Source organism: Ailuropoda melanoleuca, chromosome 8 (assembly GCF_002007445.2).
Source record: "Ailuropoda melanoleuca isolate Jingjing chromosome 8, ASM200744v2, whole genome shotgun sequence".
Lineage (NCBI taxonomy): Eukaryota > Metazoa > Chordata > Mammalia > Carnivora > Ursidae > Ailuropoda > Ailuropoda melanoleuca.
In genome coordinates this window covers 16,440,791-16,460,393 of record NC_048225.1, presented here as the reverse complement: position 1 = coordinate 16,460,393, position 19,603 = coordinate 16,440,791, and the positions used below count along the sequence as shown (strand labels likewise).

Sequence of the window (19,603 nt, the reverse complement as noted above, 5' to 3'; positions counted from 1 at the left end):
TTGGACGGGGGAGGGAGAATTCAAGCTGGGCTCCAGAAGACGATGAAAGACGGATGCAGTAGGTGTGAATGGAGGGCATCATAGGCAGGGGAAAGCAAGACCCACGGCATGATCCTGAGTGAGAAGGAGCATGGCGTCTTCAGGGGACAATGGAGCCTCCATTCAGCTGGAGCATAGGTTGCGTGCAGGATAAATTAGATGAGTTAGGGTCCGACGGGCCCTGGAAGCCAGGACAAAGTAGGTGCTCCTCGTACATGCATAGTAGGGAAGCAGGGAGGGTTTGCAAGATTTAAGGGCTAAGAATATCAAATAATAAGACAACATCTGGGGCTGAGGGCAGGGTCTCTCCGGATGTGAGATACTGAGTCCTGTGCCATAGTTTGCTCTGGTTGGAGGGCTGGGAGCTAGAAGAGACACCGAGAAGGTCAGGGTGGACAGCAGGAGGGGGTGTGGGGCACGAGGGTAAGGGCGCTCATGCTGGTGGATCCTGAGTGAATGACTGGGGATGGCGTCATCTCTCACATGGACGGTTTGGAAGGGAAGAGGATTTGGAACATGTTGAATGTGGGGCGCTGATAGGCTATCCAGCTATGCCTGGCTGAATGCTTAAACTGTGGAGTGAGAGCAAGACTGGGGCAGGGCCTGGGAGGCCTCTGGACGGAGGAGATGGCTGAAGCCACAGGATACGTGAGGCCATTGAGGGGGAAGCACTGAGGAAGGACAGGAGAGGGACAAGACCCTCATCTTCCACTGTGGGAAGATGACGAGCAGCCATGGAAGAAGACAGAGCAGAAGTAGTCGGAAAAGCTGAACAGCAGGAAAACATGGCCGTGAAAGCTGAGGAGGCAGGAGGTTGGGGAAGGAGCGTACAGAGATTCCCACACAGAGACGAAGCAGGGCTGTGAAAGGGGCACCTGGGCCAGGTGTCGCCGGCGACCCTTCCGAGGCAGGTTCAGTGGGGACGGCAGGACTGGGGAGCGAATGAGATGTGCACGAGAGAAGGGACCAGAATTTTGAGAAGTTGGGGGATAAAGAAAGGGGGGCAGATGGCCTCTCTACCCGACAGCTACCGGCCACGTCTCTCCTCCAGCTTCAGCTCAGCATCTGCAAAGCACCGGGCTGGAGGATGCCCCCAGTGGCCACCAACACCATGACTTGTGATCCCCTAAACTGGAGGGTAGCTGTAGGGGCAGCCGGGCGTGGGTAAGGGGGTGGTGATGGCATTGGAGGATGGGAGGGACCCGGGTATGTTTGTAGGCAGAGAGGAGGAGTCCCGGGAGAAGGAGAGATTAGCAAAGGAAGAGAAGTGCAAGCTGGCGCAGCAAGGTCCCAAGGATGAACGGAAGGAGACAGAGCCAAGGTGAGAGTGATGCTGGAAATGGAGCTGGAGGTGAGGTGGAGACAGGGACGGATGTGGATACAGAGAGGAAGGGGGGGGAGGGAGGGGAATCCGTGCCAGCCCCCAGAGTTGTGTTGGGGGCGGGATTGAAGGCTTGGTGTGCAGAAGGGTTTGGCAGAACTGCTCAGAGGATAGGACAGGGAGGGAATAAGTCATGAGTCCAGGAAGTGCCAAGGCCCAGATGAACTCAGGAGGCTGAATGCATAGCTGGGAGCAGGGATTGCAAGGACAGCCGGGCTTGGGACAGACACGCGGTGGGAGGGCTGAGCAACATGGTGGAAACTATGCTAGAACCTAAGAGAGGGAAGCGCTGAAATGCTGGTTTGCTGAGCTCACACTGGATTGGGGACGATGGGGAGTCAGACAACCGCAGGGCATGAGGGGATGGTATGGGAGAGCGATTCTGTGGATGTGAAATGGGAGAGAAGAAGGCAGAAGGTTTCGTGTCAGGGAGAGGGAGCTCTGAGTCAAAGGGGATGTGGTTCTGTTTCATGACCAAGTTCACTGCCGTGTCAATGAGGTGGGCTGGACTCTGCCTTCCACACATGCTGTCCTCGGCTCAAGGGTTTCTCTCTGCCCCAAGGGCTCTCCCTCCTCTTCTTCTGCCTAACCTAACTCACCTCCGTCCTTGGGATCCCATCTCCTCCTCTGAGGCCAGCTCACTTCTCAGAACTCCCACTGCACTCACAGCCAAGAGGGTCTGGTTACCCTCTAGGATGTGCTTCCCAGTAGAGTGTAAGTGGGGCCTGGATGGACTCTTCCCCTTCTTTGGGACCCCCATCTGGCTCCAACATTAGGCTCTCATGGACTGAGGGAACAGCGCTGAAATGGCCTTAGGGAAAGGGCTTGGCTGGGGGTCCCACCCCTGGATTGGCAACATCCTAGCCTACCTTTAATTAACCTGGGGAGTTTCATGAAATTCTTCTCCCCAGATAGTCTCTACTCTCAAAGTTAACTTAAAATTCACTGACATGTTCAAAGTAAACACACAAAAGGCCAATCTTGGCGGGAGGAGATGGGTGGAAAAGTAAAAAAGTCAGAAAGGTTGGGGCTCACTGGCGCTTTGGAGAATGTGGGGACCGTGAGCTGGTCTGGAGCAGCGGGAGCAGTTAGGAGAATGGAAGGGGTGATGCAGGCAAAATGTCTAACCTGGGGTCTGACATGGGGTAAGTGCCCAGGGAGTGAGTGAGAGCTACGGCTAATTCTATGCAAATACATCACTCACACACCCCGAGTGTACCCCCACAGGAACAGGAGACGACAGGGATGTTTGTGGAGTTTTAAGGGATAAGTCATTCAGGATTACCACTTGCCAAGGATAACCCACAAATGGTCCCCAGGGACTAAATTAAGATAATCGTTCCTGGTGAGAGTTACTGACTTGTAGCAGCCTTCTCAAACACACATGCACGGGACAAGAGCTGTGTCTGAATTGTGCTTACCGTGTTATGAAATGTCACCGGACACAGAGGAGCCCTGTCACCACCCTTCATGAACACGCACATGCATATGCAAATGTGTGCGCGCACGCACACACACAGTTAGATTGCCTTTCCCGGTCTAGAAACACAGCCCTGCGGTCTCAGTGTCCCTGTGGGTCCATGCCAAAGCTCTGAGCACTGTCCGAGTCCAGCCCGAGAGGCAGAAAGTACAAACCAGCGATGTCCCCACGTCCCTCGCAAACTCTGGTTGGCTTTTGAGGGACATCCCCCTACGCTCTATGAAAAAACTCCTTTATTTAAATTCTAATCACTGAGCTCCTACTTTGTGTCAGGAACCCCAGTCTTTGAGGAGCTCTCATTCTAGAAGCGGAGTAGGGTGGAAGCAACCCCCTCTAACGCGAGAAGTGCCACAACAGAAGTGTGTGCAAAATACGGGGAGAGGGCAGGAGGGCAGGAGTCAGGTTAGGGAAGACTTCATGGAAGAAGTGACATCTCAACAGAGCTTTGAAGGGAGCACAGGCATTTCTAGCTGGAAATGGGAATTAGGGGGAAGGGTATTCTGGGCTGAGGGAACAGCATGGGCAGAGGCACGGAATGGCATGATACGGTGAGGAAATGCCGGGCAGTCCCGGACCACCAGACCCCAAGTCACATGGAGTAGAAGCAGGTATGGCAGGCTGGGCCTGATTTTGAGGGGTCTCTATTCTAAGTGCAGGACTGGTGGGCCCGGGGTGGTAGGACCTCCTTAGAAAGCCCATGCTGACAAAGGGGTAGGGAATGTAGGGGGTAGACTGAGAAGTGAAGAGGGAGCCTCTAAGGAGGTCATGCTGAAAGAGGGAAATGGGCCTCAGTTAGAGCATGGGCTTTGGGGACAGACAGCAGGGGACAGACCCGAGAAGTACTGGGAGGTGGAGAAGCCAGTAGGAGTGAGGCCCCAGCTGTCGTGCTCGGCCTGGACAGCAGCTCACCATCGCCCAGCTCAGCCAGGCTCTACCAGACCTCGGGAGGGGCGGTAGTGACACCACCACCCTCCAATCTTTCTGGCATTTCCATGTTGGTTCAGACAGGCTAAGGCTGGAGCTGAGAGGGGGAGTGACCAAAACTCTGGGAGCTGGAATTGCTCTCTCCATCCTTCGCTCTGACCATTCCCTCTGCCTGGAATATTCCCTCCCAGATGGCCATGTGGCTCTGTCTTCCACCCCGTCAAGTCTCTGCTCCGGATTTCCCTGGCTCAGTGGGGTCCACACAGACACCGGCACTCCCAGCACCCTGACTCCCCTCCTCCAGCTCCGCCCATTCCTGGGCACCTACAGCAGTGCCCAGCATATAGTAGTGCCCCCCAACTATTCACTGAATAAACACATGAAAATGTTCAGTGACTCCATCTCCTACCATGAAGGGAAAACTCAACGGTGTGGCATCCCAGTCCTGAAGCATTATGGGCCCAGCCCACTTTGCTGGCCTCCTCCTTTCCCCTCTCGTCCAAGGCCTTTTTCCTGGAGAAGCTGCCTTTCTCGGCACTTCCTGAACACCCATAACGCTGTCCTTCGTTCATCTCCCTCCCACCCCCATCTCTCCCTGTCTTCTGGAGCCCGTCTTCAGTGTCCCTTTTTCTCTGGGGGGCTTTGCTGACCTTCCCGATGGGGTGGGACGTCTCCCCCCTCAACCCCCAGAGTGATAGGTGTGCTCCTCTTTCCTGGCTTTTATTGCACTCTGCCCACAGTAGATCAAGACTTCCAGTCTAACGTTCCTGTGCGCCAGGAGTCATGAAGGTAGGGATGGAGGTCCCCGAGCTCTTCCATTATCTCAAAAAGCCTACAGAAACAGACACATTTGCAGACCTTGTGCATTTAGCAATGATAAGGCTGAGCAGGCTAACTAGTACATCAAGTCTCTGCTTTGGGCTGGAATTATAACCGCGGGGCAACAGTGGTTATCTCCTGCTGATAAGACACTGTGCCAGGCAGGGAGATATGCTTTGGATTCGTTAAAAGGGGGAGAGTGAGGGGAGAGGAACAAACTAATTACTGCTTAATATATGTAGTTGAGTTAATGGACAAATCTTTTAAAACATGAGGTCTTCACAATGGAAGACGACAACGATGACCTTGGCCATGAATGCACTTGATCCATGGCATCTACTAAATTATAACCTCTTTGAGGTTAGAGACCAAGTCTTACTCATCTTAGTGTCGCCAGGAATGAGCACAGTGCCTGACCCATGGGGAGAAGGGTTTGGTAACTGTTGACGAGAATTTAATCAAATAAAAAAGGCAGATGGTCCCTTGCTCTATAGATGGAGAACTTTCTTTTGACCCTCTGGAAATGAAGACACAGGCCACAAAAACCCACTCAAATTCAGGCATCTACTTGGGGGGGCGTGCACATTCTATACGGGTATCTACTGGGGGGCATGCACATTTTATACGGGTATCTATTGGGGGTGTGCACACTTTATATGGGTATCTACTGGGGGGCATGCACATTTTATACGGGTATCTATTGGGGTGGCACACATTTTATAGGGGTATCTATTGGGGGACATGCACATTCTATACGGGTATCTACTGGGGGGCATGCACATTTTATACGGGTATCTACTGAGGGGCATGCACATTTTATATGGATATCTATTGGGGGGCGTGCACATTTTATACGGGTATCTATTGGGGGGCATGCACATTTTATATGGGTATCTACTGGGGGGCATGCACATTTTATACGGGTATCTATTGGGGGTGTGCACACTTTATATGGGTATCTATTGGGGGCGTGCACATTTTATACAGGTATCTATTGGGGGTGTGCACACTTTATATGGGTATCTATTGGGGGGCATGCACATTTTATACAGATATCTATTGGGGGGGCGTGCACATTTTATACGGGTATCTACTGCGGGGCATGCACATTTTATACGGGTATCTATTGGGGGTGTGCACACTTTATATGGGTATCTATTGGGGGCGTGAACATTTTATACAGGTATCTATTGGGGGTGTGCACACTTTATATGGGTATCTATTGGGGGGCATGCACATTTTATACGGATATCTATTGGGGGGCGTGCACATTTTATACAGGTATCTATTGGGGGGTGTGCACACTTTATATGGATATCTATTGGGGGGCATGCACATTTTATATGGGTATCTATTGGGGTGGCACACATTTTATAGGGTATCTATTGGGGGGCATGCACATTTTATATGGGTATCTATTGGGGTGGCACACATTTTATACGGGTATCCATTGGGGGGCGTGCACATTTTATACGGACATCTATTGGGGGGTGTGCACATTTTATACAGGTATCTATTGGGGGGTGTGCACACTTTATATGGATATCTATTGGGGGGCATGCACATTTTATACGGGTATCTATTGGGGTGGCACACATTTTATAGGGGTATCTATTGGGGGGCATGCACATTTTATACGGGTATGTGCACACTTTATATGGATATCTATTGGGGGGCATGCACATTTTATACAGGTATCTATTGGGGGGCATGCACATTTTATATACCCAGTATCTATTGGGGGGTGTGCACACTTTATATGGATATCTATTGGGCGGTGGCACACATTTTATAGGGGTATCTACTGCAAGGGCCCATTTTATACACAGTAGGCACCAAGCAAGGAAGGCTGTCGTGAAAGAGTAGGGGCCACCGTGGTGGACTGGATCCAGCCCCCTCCTGGGCTTCTCCCCCCAGCCCTGTTGCAGAAGGTCCCCTTCCCTGGGCCAGGGACAGCCACCCTGGCTGTCCGGGGGCCCCTGGAAGAGGCATCCACAAACTGTGATGTCTCTCCAAGTCATTCCTCTTCCCCAGCTGCTCTGGAACTCATCAAATATCATTTCCATATGAAACAGCAACTTGCGTTTAATTACACTGTCATAAATTGGCCTCGGTGCTGTGATTAGAGCTCCCATCTTGCGTTCACTGGGAAGCCTGGGCGCGCCTTGGAGCTGGAGGAGGCACCCCAGGGAGCTGCAGCTGGGAGCCCCGGGACCACCCCGCTTACCAGGATGGTTGTGACAACCAGGGTGGTGTTGAAGAGACTGTCGGAGATGTTGGAGGCGTAGAGGCGGCTGTCCATGCTGAGCCCGTCCGCCACGTGCCACTGGCCAATCTGAGGAGACACAGGAGAGAGGGCTGGGAAGACATGGGGTTAGGAGGCGGCTGGGGAGCAGGGCTCCTGAGGTCGTGTGCAGGCCTCCAGGGTTGGAAGGAGCCAAAAGGCCAGTCCCCTGCCTCCGGCTGGGCCACACAAAAACCTTAGAAGGAAGCAGGGATATAGAGTACGGAAAGGGGCTGGACGAAGGCTGGGTTACTGTTCCACAGGGTTGAGGGGGTCAGGGAAGGTGGGGGGCCCGAGAAAGGAAGGAGAGACAGGGGGAAAGACCCAGAAGAGGTGGAAGAGGAAAGCAGAGAAACAAATCAGGAATGGAATATGGTTCGGAAATGTTCGCTCACTCAGAAGGGAGTGGAACACGTGGAATCCATTATCTTGAGGCAGGAATGAGCCACAAAGCTCTTTTGTTTCAGCCTATCAATAATTCAGAATCAATAATTCTGATTACCTAAATAAGAATCAGAACGGTATAGTGGAGAGAACTGGCATATAGTCGGCCTTCAGTGAATGTTGCTGAGTGGTTCAATGGGTGAATGAACCGGAGGAGGAAAGGCTTGGGTTCTCGTCCTGGTTGACTGACTTAAAAGCTGTAAGAACCTCGTCAAGTTACTTAAAACTCTCCGAATCGTGATTTCCCCATCTATCAGTAGGGGCGGTAATGTTGGCCCTGCCTTCATCTCTGAGCCAACCGAGATCCTGGACGGATCTAGTTTGATGCTAGATTATTCAGCCAGGCACAGGAGCGTGGATCTCAAATGCATAACCTCCGAAAAGTTACTGACCCTCTCTGAGCATGTCTCCTCATCTATAAAATAGGAAAGAATCACAGAAATGTCATTGGGTCCTTGTGAGAATGTATTTAACCCGAACTATTTTCCTTCCTCTTCCCCATTGCCTTCACTTCAAGGGGGAAAAAATGCATAATTGACTCAGTTCCCCATTCTAGAAAGTCGCCTACACCCAAACTCAACACCACTGGATTTTTCGATGGTTTGTTTTCTCAGGGGAGCCCCTTTTATAAGTGTGTGTGTGTGTGTGTGTGTGTGTGTGTGTGTGTGTGTGAGATACCAATATATTTCTCCTAGCCAGAGCCCCTGGCAAATCGTTTCTGTCGCTGAGTAGTGGAGGTGGGCAGCCAGGAGACAGAGCCGACAGCTGGCTGGAAACCCAATGAAATGCACACACCCGCCTCTGCCAGGCCCCCCCAGGCACCAGCAGCAGCTTCCCTGGAAAACCCGCACAAGTTCTGTGGAGGCCATGTGGCTCTATTCAACAGAGCTGGGCTCGGGGTTCCTTTTGTAGAAAACGAAACAACAAGGAAGACATATCTCACCCCTGGCCCCCGTCCCCACTCATCAGGACCAGAGGGTGGCGGGTCTTGGGGAGCAGTAACCCTCTCTCTGACATCATGGTCTGCAGCTTGAAGAAAGGAGGGCCAAGCTAGAACGGATGGCCTCCTGTGAGCTTTTTATCTGCCAAAGGGGAGATGACCCCAAACTCCCCTCCAGGTCTCTATGAGGATGCCACTTGTGGGGGGCAGCTTTCCCCACCTCTGCAAGGGCAGAAGGGTCCTGGACACGTGCTCGTTCACTTCTAGTTGACAAGCAGAGTCTCGTGTGTATCCACATGGGAGGCCCCATTTGACAGATAAACCGACGCTGAGATTAAGAGTCCGTCCACCTTGACAGGAGGTTAAGATGGCGGAGGAGTAGGGGACCCCTTTTTCAGCCGGTCCCCTGAGTTGAGCTGGATAGGTACCAGACCAGCAGGAATATCCACGGAATCAGCCTGAGACGCAGGAAGATACATCTGGATCTCTACAAATGAACATCTCCAGCNGCTGAGTATCGAGGTACGAAGCGGGGAGCCGTGAAACCGCGCACAGATATCGGAAGCTAAACAGAAGGGGGAGGGAGCCGCCGTGTCAGGGAGCCGAAAAGCGGTAGCCACCTACAAGGGGGAGCGGACAGACCGCGGACCCGCACGCTTGAGACAGCAGGCTGAGAAGGGAGCTCCGGGAGCGTACGCGAGAAGGCTGGCGGTTGGCGGGCCACCTGCACGGGGGAGCAGGCAGACTCGCGGACGGCACCCGCGAGACAACAGACTTAGAACGCGAACTCCAGGAGCGCGCGCAGGGCGGCTGGCGGGCCACCTGCACCGGGGAGCGGGCGGACCGCGGACCCGCACTCTGGAAACGGCAGACTGAGTCCGTGAGCCGGGAGCGTGCACCACCAAGCATCTCACGGAGCTCCGGAGCTCCGGTGTGCTCACTGGATCGAGGCTGAGACCGGGAGCTCCGGGAGCGTCCGCGGGGCGGCTGGCGGCCGGAGGGCCACCTGCACGGGGGAGCAGGCGGACTCGCGGTCAGCACCCGTGAGACACCAGACTGAGACGGGGAGCTCCGGGAGCCCGCGCGGGGCGGCTGGCGGCGGGCGGGGTTGGAAACACAAAGGACAGAGACGTGCCGGCCCTGGAAGTGAGGGCTGGGACGCCGGGTGTGGGGCGCACAGCCCGGGATGCTGCAGGGTTGAGCAGCACCAACAGAAACAGAGTTAAAGTGGCCAGAACATCAGTGGAGAACGATCCGCGATCCCTCTGTTCTGAGACAGAGGCTGAATTTCAGCCGCTGCTGCTCTCTCAGAAGAGGCATAGCAAACCGCCAGGGAAAGCCGCCAGAGAACAAAAGCCCGGAAATACCGGCTCACAGGGTGCCCATCCCCATCCCCCCTCGCAAGGGACACAGAGACTCTACCCAAACAGGGTTTTCTGAGTACCTGCAGGCAGGCCCCTCCCCCAGAAGGCAGGCTGAAAAATCAAGAAGCCCACAACCCGGAGCGCCTGAGTGGCGCAGTCACCAAGCACCTGTCTTCGGATTAGGGTGTGATCACAACGCTCCGTAAGGAGTCCTTCATCGGGCTTCTCCACCGGGAACCTGCTTCTTCCTCTCCCACTCCTCTGCTTGGGTTCCCTTTCTTGCTGACTGTCTCTCTCTCTCTCAAATAAATAAATAAACTCTTTAAGGAAGAAGCCCACATCCCTAAGATCTCTATAAAACAAGGGCGCACGGCCTGGGTCCCAGTCAACACTTGGGCTCTGGACAACCCTGCAATCTCTCTTCATCAGAATGACGAGAAGGAGAAGTCCCCCCCAGCAAAGAAAAGATAATGAGTCTGTGGCCTCTGCCACAGAATTGGCCTCGGCCACAGAATTAATACATATGGATGTATCCCAATTATCAGAAATGGAATTCAGAGCAACAATGGTCAAGATGATGAGTAAACTTGAAAAAAGCATCAGAGAAAGCGTTGCTGAGAATATAGAATCCCTAAGGGCAGAAATGAGAGCGAATCTGACAGAAATTAAAAATTCTATGAGCCAAATGCAGTCAAAACTAGAGGCTCTGACGGCCAGGGTCACCGAGGCAGAGGAACGCGTTAGCGAATTGGAGGATGGGTTAGTAGAAGAAAAAACGAAAATAGAAGCTGGTCTTAAAAAAATCCACGCCCACGAATGTAGATTACGGGAGATTACTGACTCTATGAAACGATCCAATGTCAGAATCATCGGCATCCCTGAAGGGGTGGAGAAAAACAGAGGTCTAGAAGAGATATTTGAACAAATTGTAGCTGAAAACTTCCCTAATCTAGCAAGGGAAACAAGCATTCGTGTCCAAGAGGCAGAGAGGACCCCATCCAAGCTCAACCAGGACAAACCTACGCCACGGCATGTCATAGTGCAATTCGCAAATATTAGATCCAAGGATACAGTATTGAAAGCGGCCAGGGCAAAGAAATTTCTCACGTACCAAGGCAAAGGTATCAGGATTACGTCAGACCTGTCTACAGAGACCTGGAATGAGAGAAAGGCTTGGGGGGGCATTTTTAAAGCTCTTTCAGAGAAAAACATGCAGCCAAGGATCCTTTATCCAGCAAAGCTGTCATTCAGAATTGATGGAGAAATAAAGACGTTCCAAAATCGCCAATCATTAACCAATTTCGTAACCACGAAACCAGCCCTACAGGAGATATTAAGGGGGGCTCTATAAAGGTAAAAAGGCCCCAAGAGTGATACAGAGCAGCAAGTCACAACCGATACAAAGACTTTAAAGAGAAATGGCATCATTAAAATCATATCTGTCAATAATCTCTATCAATCTAAATGGCTTAAACTCTCCCATAAAACGCCACAGGGTTGCAGATTGGATAAAAAGACATGACCCATCCATTTGCTGTCTACAAGAGACTCATTTTGAACCCAAAGATGCATTCAGACTTAGAGTAAGGGGATGGAGTACCATCTTCCACGCAAATGGACCTCAAAAGAAAGCTGGAGTAGCAATTCTCATATCAGATAGACTGGATTTTAAACTAGAGGCCATAGAGAGAGATACAGAAGGGCACTATATTATTCTTAAAGGAAGTATTCAACAAGTGGATATGACAATTATTAATATATATGCCCCCAACAGGGGAGCAGCAAGATACACAAGCCAACTCTTAACCAAAATAAAGAGACATATAGATAAGAACACAGTAATAGTAGGGGACCTCAACACCCCACTATCAGAAATAGACAGAACACCCTGGCAAAAACTAAGCAAAGAATCAAAGGCTTTGAATGCCATACTCGACGAGTTGGACCTCATAGATATATATAGAACACTACACCCCAGAACCAAAGAATACTCATTCTATTCAAATGCCCATGGAACATTCTCAAGAATAGATCATGCTCTGGGACACAAAACAGGTCTCAGCCAATACCAAAAGATTGAAATTATCCCCTGCATATTCTCAGACCACAACGCTCTGAAATTGGAACTCAACCACAAGGAAAAACCTGGAAGAAACTCAAACACTTGGAGGCTAAGAACCATCCTGCTCAAGAATGACTCGATAAACCAGGAAATCAAAAAACAAATTAAACAATTTATGGAGACCAACGAGAATGAATACACAACGGTCCAAAACCTATGGGATACTGCAAAGGCAGTCCTAAGGGGGAAATACATAGCCATCCAAGCCTCACTCAAAAGAATAGAAAAATCTAAAATGCAGTTTCTATATTCTCACCTCAAGAAACTGGAACAGCAACAGAGGGACAGGCCTAACCCACTGACAAGGAAGGAGTTGACCAAGATTAGAGCAGAAATCAATGAATTAGAAACCAGAAGCACAGTAGAGCAGATCAACAGGACTAGAAGCTGGTTCTTTGAGAGAATCCATAAAATTGATAGACCACTGGCAAAACTTGTCCAAAAACAAAGAGAAAGGACTGAGATTATTAAAATTATGACTGAAAAGGGAGAGGTCACGACCAGCACCATTGAAATTGCAAGGATTATTAGAAACTTTTATCAACAGCTATATGCCAAAAAACTAAACAATCTGGAAGAGATGGAGGCCTTCCTGGAAACCTATAAACTACCAAGACTGAAACAGGAAGAAATAGATTTCTTAAATAGGCCAATTAACTATGAAGAAATTGAGTCAGTGATAAACAACCTTCCAAATAATAAAACTCCAGGCCCAGACGGTTTTCCTGGGGAATTCTACCAAACATTCAAAGAAGAAATAATACCTATTCTCCTAAAGCTATTTCAAAAAATAGAAACAGAAGGAAAGCTACCAAACTCATTCTATGAGGCTAATATTACCTTGATCCCCAAACCAGGCAAAGACCCCCTCAAAAAGGAGAATTACAGACCGATTTCTCTAATGAATATGGATGCCAAAATCCTCAACAAGATCCTTGCTAATAGAATCCAACAGTACATTAAAAGGATTATCCATCATGACCAAGTGGGATTCATACCTGGGATGCAAGCATGGTTCAACACTCGCAAATCAATCAATGTGATACATCATATCAACAAGAAAAGACTCAAGAACCATATGATCCTCTCAATTGATGCAGAAAAAGCATTTGACAAAATACAGCATCCTTTCCTGATTAAAACCCTTCAGAGTGTAGGAATAGAGGGTACATTTCTCAATCTCATAAAAGCCATCTATGAAAAGCCTACTGCAAGCATTATTCTCAATGGGGAAAAGCTGGAAGCCTTTCCCTTAAGATCAGGAACACGACAAGGATGCCCACTCTCGCCACTATTATTCAACATAGTACTAGAAGTCCTTGCAACAGCAATCAGAAGACAAAAAGGGATCAAAGGTATCCAAATCGGCAAAGAAGAAGTCAAACTGTCTCTCTTTGCAGATGACATGATACTCTATATGGAAAACCCAAAGGAATCCACTCCCAAACTATTAGAAGTTATAGAACAATTCAGTAAGGTGGCAGGATACAAAATCAATGCCCAGAAATCAGTTGCATTTCTATACACGAATAACGAGACTGAAGAAAGAGAAATTAGGGAATCCATCCCATTTACAATAACACCAAAAACCATACGTTACCTTGGAATTAACTTAACCAGAGACGTAAAGGACCTATATCCTAGAAACTATAGATCACTTTTGAAAGATATTGAGGAAGACATAAAAAGATGGAAAAATATTCCATGCTCATGGATTGGAAGAATTAACATAGTTAAAATGTCCATACTACCCAGAGCAATCTACACTTTCAATGCTATCCCGATCAAAATACCGAGGACATTTTTCAAAGAACTGGAACAAATAGTCCTTAAATTTGTATGGAACCAGAAAAGGCCCCGAATCTCCAAGGAACTGTTGAAAAGGAAAAACAAAGCTGGGGGCATCACAATGCCGGATTTCGAGCTGTACTACAAAGCTGTGATCACAAAGACAGCATGGTACTGGCACAAAAACAGACACATCGACCAATGGAACAGAATAGAGAACCCAGAAATGGACCCTCGGCTCTTTGGGCAACTAATCTTTGATAAAGCAGGAAAAAACATCCGGTGGAAAAAAGACAGTCTCTTCAATAAATGGTGCTGGGAAAATTGGACAGCTACATGCAAAAGAATGAAACTTGACCACTCTCTCACACCATACACAAAAATAAACTCCAAATGGATGAAAGACCTCAATGTGAGACAGGAATCCATCAAAATTCTAGAGGAGAACATAGGCAACAACTTCTATGACATCGGCCAGAGCAACCTTTTTCACGACACATCGCCAAAGGCAAGAGAAATAAAAGATAAAATGAACTTATGGGACTTTATCAGGATAAAGAGCTTCTGCACAGCCAAGGAAACAGTCAAAAAAACTAAGAGACAGCCCACGGAATGGGAGAATATATTTGCAAAGGACACCACAGATAAAGGACTGGTATCCAAGATCTACAAAGAACTTCTCAAACTCAATACACGAGAAACAAATAAACAAATCATAAAATGGGCAGAAGATATGAACAGACACTTTTCCAATGAAGACATACAAATGGCTAACAGACACATGAAAAAATGTTCAAAATCATTAGCCATCAGGGAAATTCAAATCAAAACCACACTGAGATACCACCTTACGCCAGTTAGAATGGCAAAGATAGACAAGGCAAGAAACAACAATTGTTGGAGAGGATGTGGAGAAAGGGGATCCCTCCTACATTGTTGGTGGGAATGCAAGTTGGTACAGCCACTCTGGAAAACAGTGTGGAGGTCCCTTAAAAAGTTAAAAATTGAACTACCCTATGACCCAGCCATTGCACTACTGGGTGTTTACCCCAAAGATACAGACGTAGTAAAGAGAAGGGCCATATGCACCCCAATGTTCATAGCTGCATTGTCCACAATAGCCAAATCATGGAAGGAGCCGAGATGCCCTTCAACAGATGACTGGATTAAGAAGCTGTGGTCCATATATACAATGGAATATTACTCAGCTATCAGAAAGAACGAATTCTCAACATTTGCTGCAACATGGACGGCACTGGAGGAGATAATGCTAAGTGAAATAAGTCAAGCAGAGAAAGACAATTATCATATGATTTCTCTCATCTATGGAACATAAGAACTAGGATGATCGGTAGGGGAAGAAAGGGATAAAGAAAAGGGGGGTAATCAGAAGGGGGAATGAAACATGAGAGACTATGGACTATGAGAAACAAACTGAAGACTTCAGAGGGGAGGGGGTGGGGGAATGGGATAGACTGGTGATGGGTAGTAAGGAGGGCACGTATTGCATGGTGCACTGGGTGTTATACGCAACTAATGAAGCATCAAACTTTACATCAGAATCAGGGGATGTACTGTATGGTGATTAACATAATATAATAAAATAAAATTAATTAAAAAAAAAAAAAGAGTCCGTCCACCTTGTCTTAGGGTCACCTCACCCATCGGCTGAGAGGCCTGAGCTCCAGCCCCAGGTGCATCTTCCCAAGCAAGCCTTCATGGCCATCCTGCCCGGCTCTCCCAACGTCCCACTGCACATTTTCATTTGCCTGTCTTGCCCACTAGCTTGTGTGGGGCTGGCCGGTTTATGCTCATGCCCCAGCGTCTCGCTGGAGGGCTGGTACTCAGAAGCAGGGGAAGCCAGCATTTGATAGCAGGAGATTGCTGCTGCTGGTGGAGTGTGGACAGAAGGCAAGTGAGGCCCCTCCGGCTCTCTGGAGCCCCTACTGCCTCTGGAAGGGACCAGCCACATCAGGTCATTGCTGGAGCAAGGGAAACGGGTAGGGAGGATGATTTTCAAGCACGGAGCAGAAGGGGAACAATGGTGAGGAGACACCTGCTATGTTAGACGTGTTCTATCAACTCTTTGAACTCTCCCCCCAACTTTGTAGAGAGTGCTGACATTTTGACTTATGAGGAAACCAAGGCTCAGAGAGATTTAGTGGCTTGCCTAAGGTCACCCACCCAGTAGTAGTGCACCGGCTTGAACTTGGAACTGTCTGACTCCCAAAATGAGACTTTCCTGTCTCTGCTGCTGTTTCTTGGGTGGGAATGCCAACATGGGCTCCATGAAAGCAGGCCTGGTGAACCAAAGAAAGGAGCCTCAGCCATCCAGCAAGAATCCTGAACAGAGCTTTTCTCTCCTGGGCTTTCACATTCCACTTCCAACATCAAGCGAGATGACACTTCTCTTGGAGGCTCATTTCCCTGTCTTCAAAATGGCTAGAATTGGCTCCTAGTGGTCTCTTAGGGTGGGAAGGGCCAGATGTAGACAGAAGGACATAAAGAACAACTGGGCTGGATGTCAGCATTTAGATGTGTAAGACAAGGACTGAACTTCTTAGAGTCCTATCTGTCACCTAAATGTGTACTTTACCCCGTATGGGCCAGCAAGACCTCAGCTCCTCCCACCCCTACTTTCCCACCTCTGCTGTTCTCAGGAGACCCAATCTTCACTAACCGCCTGTCCCAGCCCCAGACTTCCTAATCTTACCCAAGCTGTCAGATAGGGTCCCACAAAAGCCAGGGATAGACATGATTTACCCAGAGCCAGATCTGACAGCCTGAGCAATGCGCCCCCCCCCAATCTCTGGGGACACAGCAAAGAGACTAATTAGCCCCTAAGCTCTAGTCAGGAATTTAATCTCCCACCCACCCTCCCATTAGCCCCCAAGAAATTAATAAACTCATCAGATGCAACAAAGCGGCCTGGCAGCCATCACCCAGCGCAATCTAATTGCAGAAAGGCAGTGGGAGGGAAAACGAGAGAAGCGCCAGGCGCCCTGGGATACAGGCTAATTGCCCCACCCACTGGGAACCTTCCATGCCACACACATGCCAGGGGTGGTCAGGAGACATGGCTCTCATTGCTGACAATCTGTGGCTCTGCCTCCAGCCAGATTCCCTTGCTCCACCCTGCTGACACCTGCCCCCCAAACCGCCTGCAGGAACAGCTGTTTTGTCAGCCTCTTCACCATGCCATGTGCCGGCCTGATCACGTTCAGATGAAGTCTTCCCATGGCCCCCTCTCTGTACTTTCTGTCTCTCCCGCTTGCTTGGCCTTTGCACCATGTCCATGGACTTGGAGGACAATGTGATACCCTCAATGACCCCTTAATGCAGGTGTGAAAAAGGCACCCTCCGCCGGGGCTGATGCGGCCGTGCAGGTGCACAGCGGGGCATGCTGGATTCCAGCCTCTCCTCGCCCTTGAGCTCTGCACCATCTCCACCATGAACGCAGTGGCCCCAGAGTGGGAGGACCCCAGTTTAAGGTGGCTTCTCTGCTGATGAGCTGTGTGACCTTGGGGAAGTTACTCAATCCCTCTGAGCCTCAGTTTCCTCCATCTATAAAATGGGGGCAAAAATAATGATTATTACATCACAGACTACTTAACAAGACTAAAGGAGATGGTATATATGCAAGCACTATGCAAGCACGCATTAATTTAATTTTTAATGCCATGGTCTGAGACAGAAAGAGGGATCTCTTCCATACCCGACTGAGGGCTTTGCAGCGTAGACGTTAGTTTATTAGAAAGATGAGACCAAGAGTCTCAAAGTCAGGTTCTGGGACCAGCAGTACTAGGGTCAGAAGTACAGATTCTTAGCCCCCACTCCAGACTGACTACATCAGAAATTCTCGGAGTAGGGCCCAGTGATGTGTGTGCAGCAAGCCGTCCCGGTGATTCTGACGCAGAATAGACTAGAGCAGAGCGGAAAGGGCAACTCAGATGACAAACACAATCCCGGGGAAGGTGTAGAGGCTAATAGCGACTAGGTGGCGAGCCAGGAAATGTTTAAAAACCGGCTCTGCGGGGAGAAAAGACTCTGATTTGTGGCGTTTGCCAATTGCCGTGGCATAAAGACCCCCACTGAGGTTGAACTTAGTTACCAAAGTGATGTCACCGAACAGAGTTGGGGAGAGATGTGTACAGTGGCCGTCACAGGCTGGGGCAAGCTGGCTCCAGCACGTGGCCGGTGACCCCTCCCTGCACCCCCCCCCCCAGCGCACATGGACTCCACGCTGGGTGCTCCCAGTGTTTGCATACAAATCTCACTGCTGCTTCACTTTCGTAGGAAGGAAAGGGAAGTCCACATAAGTGTGTGACCGACCCAAGTCACAGAGCTGGTAAGTGGAAAAAAAAAAAACCAGGAATCAAGACAAGGCCAGTGTGTTGCTTCACGGAGATCATAATATTCAAAGTGAATGTGCACCTCTTCTCACAGCGGATTCTGACACTCCGGGGAGAAACGTCTCACGATTGGAGTGTTTCATCAAATATGAACATTTCTGTAAAGAAATGATATGGGACGTGTTTGTGTGTGTGCAGAAAGAATCCTTCATCCAACGTTCCTAAAGGACGCAGGATTTATGTTAATTTGTGTCCATATGAATTAATAATAATCTTGCTCCTTAAGCACTAAAATTTTGGAGATTTTAATTATTTATTTGAAAGCACTGTTTCCAAAAAGTCTTTCAAGGAGAGTTACACGTCCCACCGTCCTCTTAAATAGAGGGGGAGTCTTGACCTTAATTCAGTGCCATCGTTACGAAGGCGGTTATTACCCTGTGTTGTGATATAATGCTGTTAGGCGTTACTGAAATGTGGATGGCCACTTGCCTTCATTTCTGTGCCTTGATAAGTTAATTTGTCTACTTTTCAGAGAATCTCTTGTCCTTGTGAATTGTCACTCGGCACTGGTGTCAGGATAACTGTGTTTAACCCCTGGGCAAGCCACCAAGGGACCAAGCTCGAAAGAATTGCCATAAGGAGAGCATAGATAAGGCTGGATGGGATGTCGGGACTCCGGTGAATGGATTCTGGGGCATCGATACAGACTACCCACAGTCCTTTGCAAAGGCCACCTCTGGACAACTAAGGAGTGTTCGAGACCTGCATTTAGTCTGTGCGTGACCCTGGGTCAGTGTAAGCAAGCTGGTCACTCCCTCAGCAATACGCCTTGGGAAATGCTTGTCCAGGACCATGACCCTAAGGGCCCCCTGCTGCTTCCTAAAAGAGCTGGTAGCGTGTTACGTGGGGTCTGGAGGCCCCCATTAGCATCTACACTGTGGTCACGGGGCCCAGGGGCCCTGAGCAAGTCAGCAAACTTCCCCTAGTTTCCCCCTTCCCTGGTCTCCACTCTCGTCCTAGTTCCACGGAGCTTCACCTGGACGAGGTGACACTCTGGCCCTTTGTTCTGTTTTCCACCCAGCAGCGGGCAGTCATCTCAACATAATCTCAAATATGATCCCACTAGCCCCTGCTTAAAACCCTTCATTCTTCCCATTTTGGTTTAAGGACAGAGCTCCTTCCCACGGCCTACCAGCCCCTGTAAGGTCAGCCTGTGCCCACTGCCCACACTCATCTCACACAACCTTCTCCAGCTTTATCTGTGTGCCAGTCACACTGACATGTTCAAGTGCAACGAACGCCTTCTTGCCAGGGTCTGTGTGCATGCCATTCTCCCCTCTGGAACGTTCTGTGCTGCATACCCACCCTGACCCCCAGGCTTCATGCAGCCATTCAGGGGTTGTCAAACCACAGACGACAGGCGAAACCTGGCTCGTTGCCTGTTTCAGGAAATAAAGTTTTATTAGCACACAACTACACCCATTCATTTATGTGCTATTGGTGACTGCATTCATCTAGGAGGGTAGAATTGCAAAGTCTAACTATTTACCATCTGGACCTTCAGAGAAGTTTTCCAAACCCTGATCTAGGTCGCACCTGTGAATCCTTCAGGCTGCAGTTCAAAAGTCACCAACTCCAGGAGGACTTTCTTTCCTTTTTCTCCCAA

General features: G+C 49.4%; 1 protein-coding gene across 1 annotated transcript in view; it reads right to left on the bottom strand.

Moving 5' to 3' along the window:
• The window catches only part of GRIK4 (glutamate ionotropic receptor kainate type subunit 4), a 367,864-nt gene that overhangs the window by 78,452 nt on the left and 269,809 nt on the right, over positions 1 to 19,603 (bottom strand). Inside the window, exon 12 of the mRNA XM_002914075.4 lies at positions 6,871 to 6,978. Within this exon, the coding sequence (XP_002914121.2) occupies positions 6,871 to 6,978 (108 nt within the window). The remainder of the gene's footprint in view (positions 1 to 6,870; positions 6,979 to 19,603) is intronic.